Here is a 21,893-nt window from a genome sequence, read left to right on the forward strand (position 1 = left end):
GGAATATCCAAGGATTGTAGAGGTCAGGAGAGAGAATAGGGCTAGATACTTAGATCTGAAAGTCATATACATAGATATGATCATTAAATCCATGGAAACTAATGAGATATGAGAAAGAAAATATAGAAAGGAAGAGAGTCCTCTGAAAGAAGGTAAAATTCCTCATGCTGTTACTTTACAAAAGTGAAAAATAAGTATATAGAAAGCTTAGGAATCATGACAAGGATTATGAGATGAATATGAAACTGAGGAGATATCAATATTATAAATATTTCATAGGAGTTTCTGTTGAAAACAGGTTTTGTTGTTGTTGTTTTTTGGCGGGGTGGGAGGCATGGAAGGGAGAAATTGCATTTTATTTTTCTATTGATGCTAATCTTAAAATAGTCTGAGAAAGAAGCTTGTCCCTTAATGTGAGTCCTGGCATGATGGAAAGAGCTGTTTCTATAAGTACCTTTCGAAACTGCCTTTCCATGTAGGTTCCAAGGACACAGAAACAACAGCTCTTATTGATCGTAATATGTTGAATGAGGCTTTGCCAGGTGAACCTTTGGGAGTTAAACAATTGTTTTTGAAAATAAGCTATGCCTGTGGAAATCTAAAATTGAGCCTCTCTGGTTCACCTAACAAAGTTAGAGAGAAAAAGTAAAGGTTCTTAGGAGATGCTTTTAAAACTTCAGTGGATAAACGTCAACAACAAAAATTGAGGTTGGTTGTTCTCAATAGCCTTCTAGAATTCTTTTCTGGGACAAAAAACTTTGTACCTTAAAAACAACAATAATTGAATATTGGATTAATATTTCAGGGTATAAAAAGGATGAAAGTCAATATTCTTTGGAAAACATAATTTTGGAGGGAGGGGGAACAAAACGCCACCACTAAAATAAAAACAAATACCCTCCAATAATATGATTAGTTTTTAAAGTAAAGTCTGTTTCTCTTCTTTAGTTAATTTCATAGATATCATGGTATACTCAAGCTGTCCGACTGAAAAAGAATAGCAGACTTTATAAAAAGAATTTTTAATTGAGTTCATTTGTTTCCTAAATTACTTATGAAACTTGTTGCTATCAAGGCAACAAACTTGCTGAACACTCTCCTGCTTGTCAAGTGACTCACAGTAACTAATCATTGTCAGTCTCTAATGTAACCTATCTGTAGCTTGAAGAAAGTTACAAATTGTGCAGGTCTGTACTATGATTTCCTGCTTTCGCACCTTTGCTCATACCTTTCCTTATGGCTATAATGCCCTTCTAATCAACCTTATCCTACCTCTCAGTGCTAAAGTTCTATCTAAGCCTTAAAAGTACCTGCTCCATTGTATCTTCCTGATCCCCACATCCAGTAATGATATCTCCTTCATTAGAATCTGCTGCACTTTATATTTCTCTTTTGAACTGTATAGTAATGGAAAAACAACATGGCATATTAGAAAGAAAAGTTGTTTTCAAGTCGGGAAATCTAAGTTCTAATTCCGGCTCTGACACAAAAGAGCTGAATGGGACATTTGAGATGTTCTAGTTCAATGTCCTCATGTGATACACTGGACTAAGATCAAAGTACATAAGTTGAGGCTAAAAACTAAGTATTTTAGACTTGCAATGTAAAATTCTTTTGATCATACAAAGTAAGTTATATTTTTCTAATTTATAAAATTGGAATATTAATATCAACTTTACAAGGTAGTTGGTGGAGAAAACACTTTGTAAACATTAAAGTGATACAGAAATACTAGCATTATGCATTTTTATTTCCATATTTCAATTTAATTTAGTAATTTATGCACAAGACAATGCTAGGATCTGGGGAGAGTAAAAAGACCCTTCCACCCAAAAGTCTCCATCTTAAAAAAAAAGTGCATTCTACTGGAGGAATATATATCCAAAGAAGTAAATATAAGGCAAATAAGCTAGAAATAGAACTAACAGCTGGGGATAAAAAGGAATCAGAGAAAACTTGATGGAGCAGGTAAGAACTGAGGTGAAACTATAAGATGAATATTCTGAGAGAAAGAATTGAGGAAGAAGTTCATTCTAGTATGAGGGATATTTTGTGCAATAACATGGAAGTAGAAGGTAGAATGATGAGTTTGAGGAATGGTTGTTAGTTGTGTTTGGCAGAACATATACAATGTAATAAGAAATTATGTGAAATAGGGCTGAAAAGGTAGGCTGATGCAAAATTATATTGAGGGACCCAAATGCGAAGACCTTATATTTTTGTTCTAGGGAACAATAGTTTTATCTTTTTTGGGGGGGAGGAGAACACATGGTCAGACATGTGCATTAGGTAGGTCATTCTGGCAGCTGCATGGAAGCCAGATTTGGAGAAGAGAGAGTGTGGATGAAGGGATATCTAGATATATCTAGATGAAAGTCTTATGTGTTGAGATAATTGAACACATGAGAACCAAAGAGATCATTAAGGATAAAGGGAAAAGAGAAAAGGCCATAAGGAAGAATATTGGGGGACACCTCCAATTAGGGGGTCAGGAGATGGAAAATGAAGAAGAAAATGAGACTGAGAAAAAGTGGTCAGACAGAAGAACCAGGAAAAAACAATGTCATAGAAGCCAAAGGAGGAAAGTATTTAGGAGAAGAGTGTAGACACCAACATATCAAAAGCCTAAAAGAATTCAGAGGATAAAAACTAAGAAAAGACTAGTGGATTGAACTCTTCAGGGAGCACTGGTAACTTCTGAAATAATCAGTGAGAGGGAGACACCTATAAGTTTCAAGAGAGAAAGAAACATTTCATATTGACCTTTCTAGCTCAAAAGGACCCCTCGCAGTCAGTGCATTCCAAATAGTAGACACTTAATAACTCTATTAAATTAGTACACATAGTTTAGTTGTTTTATTTCTTTAATACCTTTCCACTACAGTACATGATAGGACTCAAGGCATTGAATTAAATTCAATTAACAATGTATTAAGCACCTTCTATGTGCCAGGTATTTCTGGAACCACTGGGGACATAATAAATATCTACAGATTTTTGTAATTTTGTTTATTGGTATGCATTCCCTTCTTGTACACATGGGAAGAGAAGTGAGGATAGCAGTGAAGTTTAATGAGTATTAGAAGGACTGGCAGCCCTGATTAGAAGACAAAAGCAGCCTAAAAATGAGGACTTGAGTTTAAGTCCCAAATCTAATTCAAACTGGCTTTGAATTATTATAGTTGAGTAAATCACTTAATCTCTTAGGGCCCAGACAACTCTCTAAATTGTTGTACAATTACTGTCTGAACCAATAATCCCCTTTACTAATGAAATCACAGGTCCAGCCACAGACAGATGATAATCTAAGATTTAAAATTTACTCCCTCTGAATAACTAAGAGCTATATTCATTCAGTCAATAATATTCTCTAAAACATCCTTTTCCCTGAAAATGCTTTCTGAGGAAGTACAGAGGTGAGGAGAAAAACAATAGTCTGTCTATCCAAGACAACTTTGTATAGTGGAAAGAGAGCTGGCCTTGGAATCAGGAAGACATGATAAATATTGGCTTTGTCACTTTGGACAAACAAGTTTCTGTTGGGATTGGAAGCTCAATTCCGTGTGGACAGTCTCGGGCGGGTAAAGGTGGGAGCTTCTAAATCTTAGAGCTCTCACGAGACCCCCCCAGGAAACGGCAGGGGATCGAGGTGAACCGAGCTATCTCGAGTAATTCCGCCTCTTCCCGTGAGAAACGTGATGGGAGAGAGATCTCCCCGCCCTCGAGATTGTCCCGGATCTGGGCATACCTAGTTACCTAACAGCATGGTATTCAGATGCAAACTATGCGGCTGAAGGTTAAGTAGGATTGAGGAAGCCTGAAAGCTCTCTTAGCACGTGAGGAGCCAAGAGGACAGTAGGCTCTGCTTCTCTTCTTTCCTCTCTCCCCTCCCCCTCTCTCCCCGCTTGTACTTCTACTTCCAATCCCTTAAGATCTTAGCCTCCTTAGGAAATCTCCCCCTCTTCCTCCTAAGGAAGACCTCCCTGCACTTGTAACCGAGACCCTGAAATAAAGCTCAACCCTTGTTTGACTCTGGAACGTCCTTTCTCTCATATGAGCATCCGGTTTTGGCCAACCGAAGACCTCGGAGGTGAGGTAAGAAGACTCGGGTAGCCCACACAGGCCTCTAGGCCTGGCAAGTTTCACTTAACTTGTCAGGCAACTCTCTAAGGTCAAAAATTGTAGAACAGTATTGATCTATGCAGTTTCCTCAATTTGAAGTTCTTGGCAAAAATACTAGAGTGGTGTGTCATTTCCTTTTCCATCTTATTTTATATTTGAAGAAACTGAAGCAAACAGGGTTAAGTGACTTGTCCAGGGTATATAACTGGTAAGTAACTGAGGATGGATTTGAACTCAGGAAGATGAATCTAGACCTAAGCAAACTAAAAACATTCACTATTATAACTAATGTGGTGGCTACCACTATTGTTCATTGTTAGTCCTTCCTTTTTGAAGAGGTGATGTCTTGGCTTGCATGAGAATTGGATTTAAATGAGGCAGTTACACAAAGCCCTCAGCCTCACTTTCAATTTCATCAATGAAATCAAGAAGACTAGAGATGGCATATGATGCAGTGGATGACTTTGGCGTCTTCAATGTCTGATCAAGTTTTAAGTGCTCCACAGTACCTGCTTTAGCCACCTTCATAGCTGTTGGACCAAATTGTTCTCGTCCATCTAGTCTGATGGTGGGGGAGGGAAAGTGGGGAGTCTTCAAATGCTGGGGGTAGACATCCCCTTAACTCACTGACAGGTTAGAGGCCCACTGGTTACCCTGAACCTTGTGTAGCCTGTTTATGGTTTACTAGGATGTGGCTGCTGTGCATGCCACAGCTTCTTCAAGCCACAGGTGAAAATTGGGTGAATCAGGTGGACACCAAAAGTGGAAGAGCAGCCCTGAAAGGGGCTCCACAAGCCCTCACACCAGAGGTACTAGTATTCCTCAACACTAGAACTCTAACACAAATATAGTTAATGTAGGCATTTGGAGGAAAGGTAGAATCAAGAATGCAGGTAGGGGCTGATTTCACACTAGTAGCTAGCTTGAATTGGTGGGTGAGACTACCTCAGCTAGTGGGAAAGAATACTTTGACCATAAAAATGCAAGGTCACCCCAGGGCAGAATCATGTCTGATCTTATAAAACTGCCCATTCTTGAGAGCTGCTAAGACCCAAGGTTAGTGAATATACTTTTGCTAAGAATCATCATGTATACTTGTTAAAAGGAGTAATATCTTGATTCCAGATCCTCACAGTAGCAGATCACCAGTCTGGACCCAGGATAGTCGGTAGGTCAATTTGGATTGAACCAAATAAATAATAAGCTATTTGGGTTTAGCAACTAATGGAATCATCTCTACAATTTACAATAATCCCAGGGCTCACATATGAAACACAAGAAAGCAGACTGTTTTTTCTAATAAACTATATCTAAGATGCTGTGAATTTTTCAGCTGTCCAAGTCAACAGGATCCCCCTTTGATTGGAATATCACATGCCCAGTCCAATTCTTTGAGCTATTGGCAAAATATCAGTATAAAGAGGAAATGCAAGTCTCAATGCACAGCAACAGAGAGAACTGAATGCCACTTCATATGGTCACTCTGCTCCTGCATTTCCTGTGGCACCCAAGTGGAATCCGCAGGCATTCTCACAGTTATGTATGCATGATTTCTATATACCTTCTACAATATTCAAAAGAGTGCAGAAAAATGTTGAAGTTGTCAGTGATAAAGGAAGCTTTGACTATGAGGAAGTACAAGAATACAGGTTCACAATTTTAGAGGGGGAAAGTGAATTTTATAGTCTAGTTGCTTTATTCAAAGTGAGTTAAAAAGATAAAATTTCCTGTTGTAGTTATAACAAGGAAGGACAGGATTGGAAACAGGAATGACAATCACAAGTGTCAAGAATTCAAGAAACATGATTTCAATCTTTGTTTGGTTGCCAACTACCTCAGGCAATTCACTTAATTTTATTTAGAAGGCTGCCTACTTTGTCTTATATACAAAAGAATCAGAATTATAAATGAAGACAAGGGAAGCAGTTTAGTCTTTAGGTATGAAGGGATTCTTCTACAGACTTGAACCAGAGGATGGAAACACCTATAAAAGATCAAAGTTGTATTACTATGGCTGGGAAGAAGGAGGGAGGGGGAAGTGTCTATTACCTCCCCAACTTCTCCATAATCCCAGGCAGATCTTGCTTATTCAAGCAATTTGTCTAGGGATCCTTAAAGAGACCCCACCAGTGAAAGAGAAGGAAGGCTATCACAGGTCTTCATGTTCTTTCTCCAAATTTTCTTACCCACAGTTTCAAATCTACCTCCTATTTCCCTTAGAAGGAAAGTTTTATATATTTACATATATACCTTTGAATATGACAACTTATCCACAATTCTGCAACCTAATTCCATTTGTCTTTCTTAGACCAAACTCTGAGGTTGACAATAAATATTTCAGTGTTAAAAAATGAAAAGTGAAGAAAAGTTGGAATTTAAATTAATGAATTTAGTAATCATTGTAACTTTGACACTGATGTATCAGAAGGACATATATAATAGAAAGATACTCAAAATGATACACCATTGATGCTGTCCTCTCCTTAGGATCTAACTACTCATTTTTCAGGTGTCTAAAGTGAAGGTGGCTTATATATGTACGGATCCCATTCAGTCTTTCCACCTCTAATTCTGAGTATTTCCTTCATTTCTTTCTGAAAAATCATTACTCCACTTACCTTCCAATGAAGACACTAATGGGAGGAAATAGATAAGATGCACAGGGTGGAATATGAATAGACAGTAATCTGTAGTTCTGGAAAAGAGTACTCACATTGATGAGAGCATAGAGAAGAAAAGTATTCAGAACTTCAGGGAGTGACAGCTGAGTTAAATTATGTCCTGATCATATGACAAGGGGTTCTAAGTTTACATGATGTGTTTGGCTCTGGTTGCCACATTTTTGGTAACATATTAACTACTGATAAACTGGGCAGGGTCCAGAAGGGAACCCAGGAATGTGACAGACTTAAATATGATGCCAAAGTAGGCTTAATTAAAAGGAAAGGAGATGTTTAGCTTGAAGGACAGAAGACTTAGAGGTGAGATGATAATTTTCTATAAGTATTCTAATGACTATTGAAGTGAAAGAAGAGATAGACTTATTCTCCTTAGTCCTAGAGGTCAGAAATAGGAGCAATGACTGAAAGTTATAAAGGCAAATTTAAACTTGATATAGGGGAAAGTTTGCTAACAAGGAGAGTAGATTCCTCCTTCACTGACACCCTCAAAGAAAGACTGGTTGACCCCTTGTTGGGTATGATGTAGAAGGTATTTTTGGTTAGGAACAGCTTAGACTAGATGATCCCCAGTGATTCCACAGTCTAGTAGTTCTGTAAAAGAGTAAAGAAGTGAAGTGAAGGAAGCAGTAAGACTGAGGTAATTAAGGAACATTAAAGTAAAAAAAAAGTAGAGAAAAATCATCCTCCTCAAAATGTGATTAGTCTGTGGGACAGACTAATAAATGTTTTAAGTTTGCTGATGTTATAAAAGACATGGCAGTATTAAGATATACATCTGTGGCATCAGATGGAGAGCATCAAGGGTATTTTGTATAGTATGACATATCAGGTAAAAATGTAGAGAAACACCTTTTAGAGTGTCTCAGATGAGGGAGAAAGCAGGAGAGGACAAACAACTTGCAAGCCAGATACAAATTTCTAGAGAGTAAGAAGTTTCTACTTTTTTGAGAATCAATAGAAGCACACAGAAAGGACAGAAGGCAAAACAGATTAAAAAATAGATGCTGGCCAAAATTCAATGGTAGATAGAACCTTTTGATTAAGGAGGAAGTGGCAGTGGCGAGATCAACATTAAAAGTGAAAGGTGGGGAGGTAACATGGTGAAAGTCACCATTACATGCTTCCCAAATTTCCTCCACAAATAGTTGGGGTACAGCAGTGTTCACAGGATAACTGGGGAAGACCAGAGGAAAGAGTCATGAACAGAAGTCTTGCTGGGAGTAAAGGGCAAACACCTTCAGGCCTTCTCCACTGAAACAACAAACAACAAGCCCTAGGGGCAGCTGGGTTGAGAAGCAGTAAACACCATAGGAATTCTCAACTCTGACTTTGTGAGGATCAGACATATGAGGAGGAGAAAAATTGAAGGACCCTTTGCAGGTAGAATACCAGACTGACACCAGTGTGCTGACCAGACACAGTCCCAGCTGTGCCTGAAAGGTGAGAAGGAACTGACAGCCTTTGGGTGAGTGGAGTAGGAATGCTACTAGCTCTGGGTACTTACAGGAGAGATAAATTCTTGTTTGTTTCAGGTCGGAAGGGAGAACTGAAAGTTACAGCACTAGAGGGTCCAAAAGGAATGAGTGTTTCCAGCAGAGCATGGCTGGGGCTTCTAGCTGTGATTTGGAGGAGAGGAATGCCAAGGTTCTGAGCCTCAGACAAGGCTCAGAAAATAACAGGAAGTTCATGGAGAAGTCTTCTGTTTGGCTACTGACTTGAACTGTTTTGGTGAAGGAAGTCTCCCTATCCTTCAAATTAAATAAGTCTTTCAAGAAGTTTTCCCCAAACATTCCACAGTCTAATTCACTAGCACAATCCTTACCATACATTCCCCACCTAAAACAGTTTTAAAGTTACTGTTTTTATTCTTTCCTCTGGTAGTTATATTAAGTGTATAAAGAAAACCTAATTTTCCATTAACTGAAGATTTTCATTGGAAGAGTTCCCTAGAAACAAAAGTAGGAGGGAGAATCTGATCTGATTATCTTCTCCACTTTTCTCCCCACTCCATTAAACTGCTTCATTCAAATTGTTAAGGAATACTAAAAAGCTTCTTGTAATGTAAATATAATCAGTCTTTACTTTTGTTTTCTTGCATACCTTTCTGCATTGATAGCTTCTGTTGTTATGCTACGGACTTAGAATACATGAATGTGATACAGTTTCCAGATGTTGAGCACTGGTGATTCAGTAAATACTGTACTTTACTAAGGCTTATTTTATCTAGCACTATTAGTATTTAATGGGGTAAGAAAAACCTATTGTAAAAGGCTGTAGTAGGAAATGAATAATATTTCTTTCAACTTAATTGGTATCTTAAAGAGTTCAGAAGTGCAATTTCACAGCCAAATCCAAGATGATTATGATCCTGTGTGTAGATAGTGTTGCAAAGAGCACAAGAAGGATGAGGAATAAGAGAATATCTTAGTTTATGACTGTAGGTTACAATGACTCAACTAGCACAGCTACAATTCAGTGGGATTACCTAAATGGCTGTGAGGACTATTGTGTCTTGGAAAAAGCAGAGAGATTGTATTCTTACTGGAAATGGTGCATAAGGCAAATTCTAGAAAGTCTTTGGGGGTGATGGTCATATCAAATTGCTCTGGAAAGCTAAAGGTGTTTTGTTTTACATTTTTAAACAATGGATAAAAACATCTTTCCTGACAGCAGAAACTCTTCCCCCCCGAAAATATAGACCTCACAGCTTTTAGAACTTTTATAAATTATAATTTAAACTACAGAAAACACAAAGAATCTTAAACAGCAATAAACTATCTGGTTCTCAAAAGAAACCAAAGATAGCATTTCATATACACATGTAATGTGTGTGATATGTATATATGAATACATATATACTATATGTAATATATATGTACACACATACATTCATATTATACACACAAATCTTTCAAAAAATTCTGGTTTTTTTTCATTAATTCAACTTTTTTTAAACCCACTTACTAATTATAACAAATAAAGTGTCCTTCTCAAGAAGACAATCAGTAAACATTCATTAAGCTCCTACTATGTGCTAGGCACTGTGCCAAGTGCTAGCTTGTGCTGGCACACAAAAAAATATGTCTGTACTCCTCAATTAGCTGATTTTGTTTTGTTTTGTTTTCATCTTCTTGGGTCTAAATTTAAGATAGTATTTCTCAAGGAACAGAACTTGACATTTAAAATTAAAGGAATATAACAAATTCTAATTAAAAAATTGAACTAATAATGACAATTGCAGGGGAAACTTTTTCTCTGTTGAACTGTTTGCTACCTATCAGAGGAAATAATTGCAAACTTGAGAGAAAATATCACTGATACTTCATTTCACCGAACTGAAAGGAGAAACATATACTGTTTGGTTTACTTTGAATTGAGTATATTTTATTTTAATCTACATAGAGTAAAGTTAATTCTTCTTTTCTCTTATTTTCTTCTAAGTTTCTTCTAATTCTTTCATTACTTTTTTTCAATTTGTTTGATTCCACCCATTTCTTTCACTTTAACTCCAAGTTAAAGAATCATTGTTATTTCCCCATTCCCCTCTTACCTCAAAGCCAAATAATATCTTTTTTACTGCAATTGAACACAAGATTCTATCAGTTTTGCATATTGCTTATTTCATTGATATTTTGAGTGAAATAGTAGAATTAAAACATAAAAGCCTTTAGTTGTTCCATCCCCCCAAAAAAACTCCTTTAAGGAAAGTATGATGTGAATTTGAATCCAGTTCCTAGTATGATCAACTGTGTCTTATAGAGAAGCCTTAACTATTAAAGTAATTGTAATGCTATGGTAGGTGATGTTTAGTAGTCACACCAAAAGAGGTAAAAAGGAGAAACCAGGTACTAAATAGTGATAAAGATTAAAAAAGAAAGAAAAAAATCAATAAAACATTTAAAATATATAGAAAAAATAATAAATTCAGAATCTAACACAAACTGCACAAATTTGTTTCTAATAAGTAAAAAAAGTATACATTTGCAAAAAAAAATTCTGAACTACCCAATGGTAGCTCATGATTTCATCTGAAATCTTTTTTGTTCTTTGTATCCTGAAATACTCACGTTTGTTGATTGGTAAGTTCTTAACAACAACAACAATAAAGAACATTTAAATGAAAAAAAAATAGCAAAGCAGAAACCTTGATAAATCTTCTATCTCAATAGAATGTAGTGCAAATATTCCTAAAAGTCATTTCTATGTCACAGTTTATCTTCATATTATATAGCAGTACAGAAACAAATCAAACTCACCACTTCTAATGAGGCTTTCAGGCAATGTCTCTGGTTATGATCCACAGAGGCCCTATGTACCTTTGTCTAAGGATCTTGAAGAGCTTTACAAATATAATTATACCCGACAACACCCTAGCCAAAATCTCACCTTGTTATGAATGATCATTTGACAGCCTAGGAAGTCAATGGAGTCATCATTAGCAATAAAGTAATTACCTTATTATAATTGGAGAATCTATCATAAAAAAATTATTTAACTGATGATATTTTTCCACTTGGTATCCCCCATTTTCCACATGGTTCAGATATAAATCAGAGGGAACCTGTATTGCTTAAAAGAGGAATAGCATAGTTGGGATTGTATGTATTAGTTATGAATACATAACTTCAAAATGTATTACCTTGTGGCAAATGGAAATGGTATAAATTAGGTTTTCTTCTATAAAAATTCAATTTGTATAACCAGTTTTAAAAGTTAAATTACCATCTATTCTGTGACAAACCAGTACATAGAGTATTTATGAAAAACACGGTTACTATAGCAAAGGAGTTACCTGGAAAACTATAGCTAATCAATTTACTGGCATATTTACATTTTCATTTAACTTTCAGCTAAAATAAATGATTAACTATTAGTGGATTAGGAGAGAGTAGGAATCTAAAGATCAACTGTGAAGGTTTGTGTTTATCTTTTTTAGAGTTGTACTCACAGACCTTAGGTACCTGTTGATTATCTATGAGTAATAGCCACCCACAAAAGGCCTGAAGGAATTCATTCTGTTTGTCAATATCAGACTTATTTGTCAATAACAAACTTATGATACATCTCTTTCCAGGCCACCATTAAGTGTGATGGGTGGTTTGCTGGGAGGTGACATACTATGTAAATCCATATATGAGGAGGAGGTTGATTTTTAAAAGGTAGAATGAAATTGGAAAGAAAAGAGCTTCCTTTTCAAATTTTTGTTTGTATATCAGGTGGCATGACCTCAAGATCACAGGTGGCCCATTAGGTCCTCAAATGTGGCCCTCTGATTGAATCCAAACTTCACAGAACAAATCCCCTTAATAAAAGGATTTTTTTCTGTAAAACTTGGACTCAGTAAAAAGGCTGCACCCAAGGACCTAGAAGACCACAGTTTCCCCACTCCTATATCCTACAGATAAATGATAAAGGGTTCAGTAATTGAATGCCTATGTGTTTTATCTGTTGCCTAAGGATCATTAAGTATAGTGAGACTCTTCACCTAGCTGACTACAGGGTCATCTTTTGTTGCCACCACCATCCCCCCATCCACCAAACTAAGTCTTACAGAGATTGGGGCTTGTGTGAGTCTCAGTACCAGAAAGTAAGAGTAAATCACAGATCCTTAATAAATGATAAGAAATAAATGATAAGATCTGATTCTGAACGATCATTTTCAGGATTCTGTTAGCAATCATTTATTCAACAACATTCAATGAGCATCTATTAAGCATCTTATCCTTTTCAGGCAAGACAAAAACAAGAGAGTGTTTGCCCTCAAGGAATTTACAACCTTTTTTTTTAGGGGGGGGGGGGTACAGGGGAAGAGGAGACAGTACATACAAATAAAAATAAATATAATCTCTACGCTAATTATAGGAGGCGGCACTAATAATTGGGCAGGGCTTTCCATAGGAAGGTGATACTTCAGCTAAGCTTTGAAGGAAGCTACAATATGACATCGCTTAACTTTTTAAAAAAGGTACATCTACTGCATTGAGCACGCAGTAAATCATAACCCATTTGGAGGGTTCTAAAAAGCTTCCATAAATCCTCCAACTATGAAAGAATTTTCAAATACAGAATCTTCTTTTCTTATTTCAACTGTATTTGAGTTATATTTGAGTTGCTAATCCAGCTACCTGGAACTCTTCATGCACTGAAGCACTGTTGTAAATCAAGGCAAATATTATCCAAAACCACGTTATTTTATATAGTAGTTTATATAGGTGTCTGTACCAAAAACATGCCTTCAGATCACTTGACTAAGGAAGCAGGTCTATCTTAGACCTGACATAAGAAGAGGTAAAAAATAACAAGGAGCCTATTACACAGTTTTAAAGGTAAAACGGTGAAGAGGGAGAGAAAACTTAAAAGTTATTGGCTGAAATGAGGTATGAAGATTTAATTTGTCATTTTCAGTTTTTATGCTTTTCCTACACTCAATCAGCAGTAATATTTACTGTCTTTTTACTCAACATACAAAAAACAGAACTCATGTCCTTACTCCACCCTTCATACCCTTTGTTCAGGGTATCACCATCCTTCTAGTCACCCAGGTTTGCAGCCTCTGGTGTCAATCTTTACTCCTTGCCAACTCCTGTCAATTCCATAGTATCTGTAAATTGTTCTGTTCTTTTTATTCACAGGGCTACCATTCTAGCTCAGTTCATGACTTCTCATTTCTTTTCTGGTCTACTTCAATAGCCTTTTAATGGGTCTTCCTATCTCAACTCTTTCCCCTCCCCAATTTATTTATATTCCATAAATTATGTTTTAGCTACTAATGATCCCATTAAAGCATAGGTCCGACCATGTAATTACCCTGCTCTGAAAACTCCAGTAAATCCCTATTACCTCAAGGATAAAATTCAAATTCCTCAGTTTGGCATTTAAAGATTTTCAACATGTAGCCCTAGCCTACCTTTCCAGGATTATGGCATATTACTCTCCTTGACTTTTTCAACCATCCAGCCAAACCGACCTACTTGCTGTTCCTCAAACATGCATTTCATCTCCAGGCTCCATGCCTTTGTACAGGTTGTCACCCATCCTTGGAATGTACTGTGCCCCCTCCTTACTTCTGCTCTTAGAATTCCTAGCTTCTTTCAAAGCTCAGTTCATATTTCACCTCCTGGAGAAGGCCTTTCCCAATTCCTCCCTAGGTGCTAATAATGCCTTCCTAATAATGACTTTTGAAATAACTTTGTATTTATTTGTATATAGTTTGTATTGTTATCTGTACATTTGCTGTTCACTTACAGTAAAATGTGTGCTCTTTGACAGTAGGACCTAATTTTCTTTTAATCCCCAGTGTGGTACATGTTAGGTGCTTAATAAATGACTATTAATCTCTCTCATTCTCCCTCACGTAGACACATAAACACATACACACACAATCCAATACCTGGTTTCTTTTTATAATTTGGGGGGGGGCAATAATCTATTGATAAGTTTTAGCGACCATATCATGACAGTATTTAATGATCTGAAAAGTTAAGGCTTAAGCTATTAGAAATAGCTGGTTAACCTAGGAATCAGCATTCAAATCTTTTATAAGGGAAAGTTTTGGAGACAGAACAATGAAATGTTTTGTATTTAATTATGTATGTATATTCACATTGCATATGTGTGTGTAATACAACGATTACAATATATACATTTGTATATGTATGTATACATATATGTATGTATGTATATATGTATGTGTGTGTGTGTGTGTTTGAAGTCATAGCTTTAATGGATATGGACTAGATATGAATATGGGAACTAGAACTATCATTTCACTGGTACTGGGAACTCTTGAAAGAGAAAACTTTCCACCAATGCAATTAGGCAGCATCTCCACAACTTATGGCCTTAGAAAATTGCACAGAAGAGCACTGAGAGATGCAATGACCAGAGCCACAAAGCAAACATACATCAGAGGCAGATCTTGAACGGCAGGTAGCATTAAGTAATAGAGAGGAATAAAGATGAACTGACTTTAAAACCTGCCACAGAAAATGACTGACTGTGTGATCCTGAGCCAAGTCAATTAATCCTTCTATGTATCTGTTTCTTCATCTTTAGTACCCTATGTAAATTCCTTTCCATCTCTAACCCTATGATCATATGTAGCTCTCTCTTCACTAACTTACATCTCATGCTGGAAGGGAGCATGATGAAGTAGAAAGTTCACTCAATTTGGAGTGAAAGAGCTTGGGTTCAGACCTACCTATGTATCTGTGTAAGTTGGAACTAAACCTCCCAATCTCCTGACTGCTGCTCCCATGCTCTTTCTAGCATATGATGTGGAATTTTAAGTCCGGAAATATTAAATGATTTGAAAAAATGATTTTATCTGTTCAAATCTTCATTATTCTTGATTTTTTTCCTCATAAGCTACTAGTTATTAAATCACTTATCTGCTCACCTAAAAGACCTAATAGGACTCTCCCAAGGGAGCAAATTTTATCTCTTAGAGAAATTGGATAGTCAGTGACTAAGGCCTACTTTTACAATGGAATCAGGAAGGATTAAGAAGAAAGGTGGAAGAAAGATACAACCTTTTGGGATCTTGGCCGTAGAAATACAAATAGCAGAAGTTTTACAGAGCATTTTCCTCAAGATAACACTGTGAGGTAGGTAGGGTAAGATTTTATTTTAATGATGAAGAAAGACAAGTTCAACCTGGTTAAATGACTTGTCCATATGGAAAGTCAGAGCTGGGAACACAGGAGTTCTGATATCACATCCAGAGCTGCTTCCAAGCTGCCAAGGCTATTTCTAGGATCTTAATATTTTCAGCTAGGTCAAGAAAAATAGGTCACAATTAACACTACCTGTGGCTGCAAAAAACTCAAGGAAGTCCAGAAGAGATTATAGTGTCATAAATAAAGTGCCTTAGAGGTCATTTAAGTCATTTAGACCCCACAGAATTTAAATCTATTATTTTACAGATTTATAATTGAGGTCCAAAGAGTTTAAATGACACTCAAGATAAGTCTCAGGAGTAGGATCTGAACCCAAGTTTACAAATCAGCATGCCTTCCATGGCACCATTATAAACTTAAAATTTAGATAATAGCAAAATATATCATTAAATGATACACAGGCTTTATTTGTTTTTACTTAGACTTTTTAAAAGTCAGTTTTGAGCCATAAAAATTGTCTTTTTCAAAATCACTTTCATAGTTTTCTTTAGCCTATCCAAATTGTGAAAAATCCTAAAGGACAGAGTAATAGTGATTAGATGGTACTACACATATGACTATTATAATGAAATGCAAGATCAACTTGAGCCAATCAACTATTAATAATAACTCTTATACCATTCACTTTGCAGACTGGTCCAATAACTATTTCAAGGACTTACCAGAATACCATAAGGCTCCAGTAATGTATCCCACACAATTCTAAAATCTTTCTGATGAAAGGCAGTCAATTAAAAATGAACATCATGTATAGTGAGAACTACAAACAGTTTACCAAGCTACTGTGCACTGGAGGAGATCTGGACAGCAAAATAGTGAGTATGGCGTGTGGATGCACATTTACTGCAAGCTGATGCAACGGATGCAAAAAACATTTTGAACAGCAATATGCCATGATCAATCAACTTCTGAGGGATCTATTTTAAAACAGTTTTATGTTTCAGAGAGTGCTAAGGAGACAGGCAAGGGGAAGGTAGAAGGAGAGGAAATAGATGAAGAAACAGATGAAGAGAGAAAAAAGTGGAGGGTAAAAGAGTAGAGAGAGGGAAGGGGAAATAAAGAGGCAAAGGATAAGAAAGAAAAGGGAAAGAAGTGACAGAGAAGGGTGGGGGAATAAGAAGACAGAATGAAAAGAAACATTTTTCACCATCAAGGCCAGGAATTAGTCACTAGATGGTATATCCCCCTATCTACCACCACAAACTCTCAGTTGCAGAGATTTAGAAACCAAAAAAGGCCTAGTTTTCATGGGGCCAGGCAGTTTTCACTGCTCCAAGCTCCCCTTACCAAATCTAACTCTAAGAATTTTTATCCAGCAAGGAAGGCTATTAATTGGGAACTTAAGTGCTTCTTCCCCAAATGAACTACTCTGTGTAGACCTATGTTCATTGAATAGGGCTTTCAGGTAGTTAGTGGTCAAAAAATTCATGTCATCTTGTGGTGTCCTTAGGTTCTAGGACTCCCCTGGGATTGTTAATGTTGATAAAGACTTCCAAAGGGACTCAATGCAGGCTTCTGATATTATGAACTCTATAGGATCATACCTACAGAGTTAGAATGGACATCTTTCCCCTTCCTTTACATATGAGGCAACTGAAGCACAAGGAGGCCAAATAAGTGACCATGGACACACAGGTGCTGAGTGTTATAACAGAATTTGAACACATGTTCTCTTGATTCCAGACTCTTTCTACTATATCACATAACCTCCTGGCTGAAGAAAAATGCCTGAGGAAGCAAAGGGCTGAATACTTCTGAAGTGTATCACGTGTGCCAATTACTTTGGTGTGGGGATACCAGTGTGAACCAGGATTGTGGGTGTCTGGAATAACTGGTGAGTCAATCAATTATCTAAAACACAATAGATATAAACAGATGACAAAGACTAAAAGGTTGGGCAGGATAAGTACTAGGTGAATAACATAGCTATATGCTGTAGGATTCCGGAGGAAAGAGATATCTGCGTGCATCAGGAGGTCTTCACTAAAGGAAATGGGTCTTGAGCTGTGTTGTAAAGGATGAACTGGTGAAGGGTGTTTAGTATGGGATGGGACTCTAATAAAGAAATAGCACAGGGATAGGAAAGCAAGACATTTATGCAACACTTGAGGGGTTGCACATAACTTTACATAACATTTTCTTAATTTATTCTCATGATCTTGTGATATGGAAAAGTTCAGCGTCCAAGGAAAAATAGTATCAAGAATATTCAAGGAAAAAAGAATAAAGAAGAGAAGAGGTAATAAACTGTCATAGACTTCAGAGAAACCACAAGACCACAGATTTTGAGATGGAAGGATCCTTAAAGGATGCTCTAATTTTACAGATTAAATCAAATGCTCCAAGTTACAAAAATATAATACAGCAGAGAGTGAGACTCTGACCTCCATTTCTCTTACTGTATATATCTATTATTTTTTTCTCTCTGTACCACAAGGATAAAGACTAAAAGAAAAGGTCGTTGGATTGACAATTAAGGCATCATCCGTTACCATAGAGAGGGAAAAAATAATTTAATCACTCTGCACCTTACTTTCTTCATCTGTAAAATGAGCATTGGGCTAAATGTCCTCTAAGGACCCTTCAACCTCTATGATCCTGTGGTATCTCTGCACTCTGTAACACTGTTTACTATGTCTTCTCTTCTGGAGTCACTCTTGTCCCTTGGATTAGGGGTCACTCATCTTTCCTGGTTCTCTTTATACTTGTCTGACCACTATCTCCTTTCCAGGTTCATCTTCACCCTTCTGTCCCCTAAGCAAAGCAGAAGAGCATGAAGTCAGATTACAGGAAGTTTCACCAATTAGTGGAACACTTGAGTGTAATCTTTTTCTAGAAGTTTAGCAGAAAAGTGGAGGAATAATAACAGATGACATTTATATAGCAACTTATTTATATCATCTTACAGGAACTTCATAACCTTGTGAATTGATATAGTTAACATTTATTAAGTACCTCCTACATGTCCGACACTGAAGATACAATTACAAAGAATGCCATAATATCTGTTTATAAAGAATTTCCATTCTAATAAGGAGGTGGCTTGAGGGGATGGTAAGACCAAAAAGACTTTTTTTTGTCTTTGTTGCTGTTTGCTTGTTTTCATTCTTTTTGTTTTTATTCTTGTTTTAAGAATAGAGACCTAAATATGTCTGTAGTCAGGAAAAGAACTAGAAGAGAGGGAAAGAATGATATTTTTTGGGGAGAAGAGGGCTGGGTAAGTACGGATCATTTGTAAAATGGCATATGGTCCTGAAGGAGACCAAAGATAATGAATTCAAGAGGACAACTGAAGAGTTTCAAATTGTTGGGTGGGAGGTCATCTTATTCTCTAAGGCTGGGAAATCTAAGATGATGAGTGAAAACATCAAGAAGTTTTGAAGTGTACAGGGGGAGATATGAAGGTCATGACGTAGAACTTCAATTTTTTCCCCCAATAAACTAGAAAGCTTGATAATTCAATGAAAGAAAATGAGTTAGGATGCTCTTAGGGGTTCTGGGAAAGAAGAGAAGTTTAGGGACACCTGCAGTAAGAAGATATTTTGTAGTGTGTATCTAGTAGTGGTTAGAGAACATGAACTAGCAGTGGACCTAGTCCACTGTTTCTGGTCTCCTCTGGAAACATTTAGCATTCTAGGAGTAGCAATAAAAAAGGTGGATGGCTGAGCAATTAATGAGGAGGAATGGATAAAACAGGTGGTCAGGGATTACTGATTCTGTAACATCAGAAGGACAAGGGTGTCCTTGGTGAGACTGAGACTAGAAACACCTCATCTCTCCCATATCCATCTTGTAGCAGTCTGGGGGTCTGACTAGATTTTGGCACGCCACTTTATTTTCTTCAGTTTCTGTTTTAACAGTCTTTGGTTTGTAATTCTGTGGGGTAAGGGATTCAGGGATAGAGGACAAGACCTAGTTGACATAGCTTATTATGGTCAAAATTGCAAAGGGAAAAGAATAAATTCAGAACAGAGGTAATACATGAGGAAAACAGGACCATATTGAGAGGTTAGAGGCCCCACTAGGGACAATGAGCATGCTTAGCAAGAATGATGAAAGGAATGGAAGAGGCAGGGAAGAGATTCTATCTTGGTGGGGAAATTCAGGGTTCAGGATCTTGCAGGTGAATCAGTTTTGGTTGTTACCTGATAGGTGCAATCACCCTAGTGAGGTGGTATGGAGATACAAAGCAAAGATGGCGGTCATGGGGATCCGAGGAAGATCTCTAAAATTCTTTCTGACCCTATGATTCTCATTCATCTCAACTGCAGCTGGCATGGAGGCCTTACTACTTCGAACCATCATTCTTGACCCCCATTGTATTCTTTAAATATAATGAACTTCTGGCTCCTTCCCCAAGTGGTATTCATTAAAATGAAGATGTAACAACCTTGTGAGGGTGATAAACCACAGCCCCAAGGGATAATCTATGGGTACAAGTGTCTTCTGGTTCTATCAAACATGTCATCTTATTGCCATCCATATCTATGACTTTCCAGTAGTCCTTGAAATGACATCAAGGACCTGGTTGAAGAAGAAGCTGTAGCAGAACAATCTGTATTCCTTTCCAAACATCAGTCAACACAATCTGAGCAAACAGTAGCACTCAAGCTACAGCTGTGGTTTAAAATTTTAGTACTGGTTATTCCCTTTTCTCTTACAAGGACAAGGCATTTACCTGGCAATTGAGCAACACAGATGTGATACTGTTGCCATGGGAAACATTCTCTGATCTCTGTACAAATGTATTATGATTTCAGGATGATTTTTAATTCAGATTCGTTGAGGATGCTATAGTCATGGAACACTATTGATCTCCAGAGAACTGAAAAATGAGAATCATCAACGAAGAGATATTTGTTGGGTGTAAACAGGATAAAATGAATTATAAAAAATGACAAAGGTGAACCAAAGTGGAAAATGTCATCAAATAAATATAGGAGTGGAAAAAGATGGACTTGTCATGTAGTGAAAGATGACTGACAAACAGACTGTGTATTCCAATGATATGCTTGAGCAATCAGGAGAAAGTGAGGAAGGCACATGGTGGACATGGAGAGGAGTCGAATAGGATGGGTAAGCATGGGAGCTGTATCACTGGAAGAAAGGCCCACATAGATGAAACCACTCTGAGAATTTGAGTATGCTTAAATCTAAAATATACATTTCAATAATTTAGTAATATCAATATTTTTCAACAATATCACTGACTACTGATAAACAGGAACAGCTGGGTGACATGCATCATAAATCTTAACACTGCTTTTTTATTTACTGCTTTTTTTTCATGTTTATTTTATTACTCTTGTGTTATGGTCAATTATTTTTCTTTGTTGTTAAAAGGCATTATCTTCAAGGAATTATCCATGCATACTATTGTCTTGTGCTTTTATTTAAATGCTTCTCAGTTATACATGCTCTTCTCTGAAAAAAATGATGTCACAAAAACCTAATCATGATAGACTCCCTCTGTTATTAACTACCCATCTATATGTGGATGTATGTAAAACCCCACTTAAAAAAAACACACACACAAAACACAAAACAGAAACACACTCAAGCATATTACTGTATTTTATGGCTAGGCCAACATTGTGCTTTTCATGATACATTAAAAAGAGGTGGAAGGAAAAGAAACGCTGGAATAGAAAACCACAGATGAAATGTGATTAGGGCTTTAAAAGGTAATGCGGTTATAACAGGTTTTTTTTTTTTTAATTGCAGCAAAAGATGGCACCACATACAATAAATCTCCCTTGACCACACAAATCTGAATTGCAGTTTTCTAACATTAAACACTTCATTAGTGTATTTTCTTCCCCTAATCATCTGTTCTCTGATTTTATTTGATTCCATTTATTTAAAAATGCACTATGAAAAAAAAATGTCAGCCTTACTTGACACTCATGATGAAGCCTGGTACAGAAGACAGGAGTGCGGGAGACTTCAGATCTGTCTTCAATAAATCATATCTAAAATAACCCAGACGTTGCCTCCTTGCCACCCAAATCAGCCCGGACTATGCCCATGCCCCACCGCCTGGCCGCAGAGCACACCATGACTCCAGCTGGAGGCTCCACTTCTGGTTTTAGTAACAGCCGGGAGCCAGGCAGGGTGCCAAAAAAAAAAAAAAAAAAGGAAAAAAATCCAGAAGCCAGTGGCACTAGAAAGTAGCCTTAGGCGGTCAGATCTTCAGCTTAGGAAGACCAGCTCGTTCCCAAGGCTACCCGTCCAAGGTGGCAAATGCCAACAGCCAAAATCGAGTCTAGAGGTCATCTGAGACTGAGTGACCTCCCTCCCACCCTCCCATCAGGACCCCTAGCATCTCCCTCTTCGGCCCTTCCCCCCTCCCTGCAGCCGCAGCCGAGGCACTGAATGGAGCGCTGCGAAAACGTCTCCGTGGGGACTCGAT

The 21,893-nt window shown here is 37.2% G+C and overlaps 1 protein-coding gene and 1 long non-coding RNA gene across 8 annotated transcripts in view; one reads left to right on the forward strand and one right to left on the reverse strand.

Moving 5' to 3' along the window:
• The window catches only part of STS (steroid sulfatase), a 189,443-nt gene that overhangs the window by 166,777 nt on the left and 773 nt on the right, over positions 1-21,893 (reverse strand). Inside the window, exon 1 of one of the 4 annotated variants that reach the window (XM_072614453.1) lies at positions 21,379-21,782. The exons of 1 other annotated variant lie outside the window; for it this stretch is intronic. In XM_072614453.1, the coding sequence (XP_072470554.1) occupies positions 21,379-21,389 (11 nt within the window). In that variant the 5' untranslated portion in view covers positions 21,390-21,782. Of the gene's footprint in view, positions 1-6,740; positions 7,010-21,378; positions 21,783-21,893 lie in introns of those variants that run through there. 2 more of the 4 variants (XM_072614452.1, XM_072614454.1) reach the window with 2 other exon arrangements.
• Positions 7,012-21,875, forward strand: LOC140506842 (uncharacterized). Of its 4 annotated transcripts, none has more exons than XR_011968123.1 (5): positions 7,012-7,103; positions 16,114-16,296; positions 17,165-17,315; positions 18,390-18,535; positions 19,634-20,136. It is a non-coding gene; the product is annotated as an uncharacterized lncRNA (long non-coding RNA). The 4 variants fall into 4 exon arrangements; XR_011968121.1 differs by lacking the exon at positions 7,012-7,103 and adding an exon at positions 7,927-8,243; XR_011968122.1 differs by lacking the exons at positions 7,012-7,103; positions 19,634-20,136 and adding exons at positions 7,928-8,243; positions 20,242-21,875.

Source organism: Notamacropus eugenii, chromosome 5 (assembly GCF_028372415.1).
Source record: "Notamacropus eugenii isolate mMacEug1 chromosome 5, mMacEug1.pri_v2, whole genome shotgun sequence".
In the NCBI taxonomy this organism is placed as follows: Eukaryota; Metazoa; Chordata; class Mammalia; order Diprotodontia; family Macropodidae; genus Notamacropus; species Notamacropus eugenii.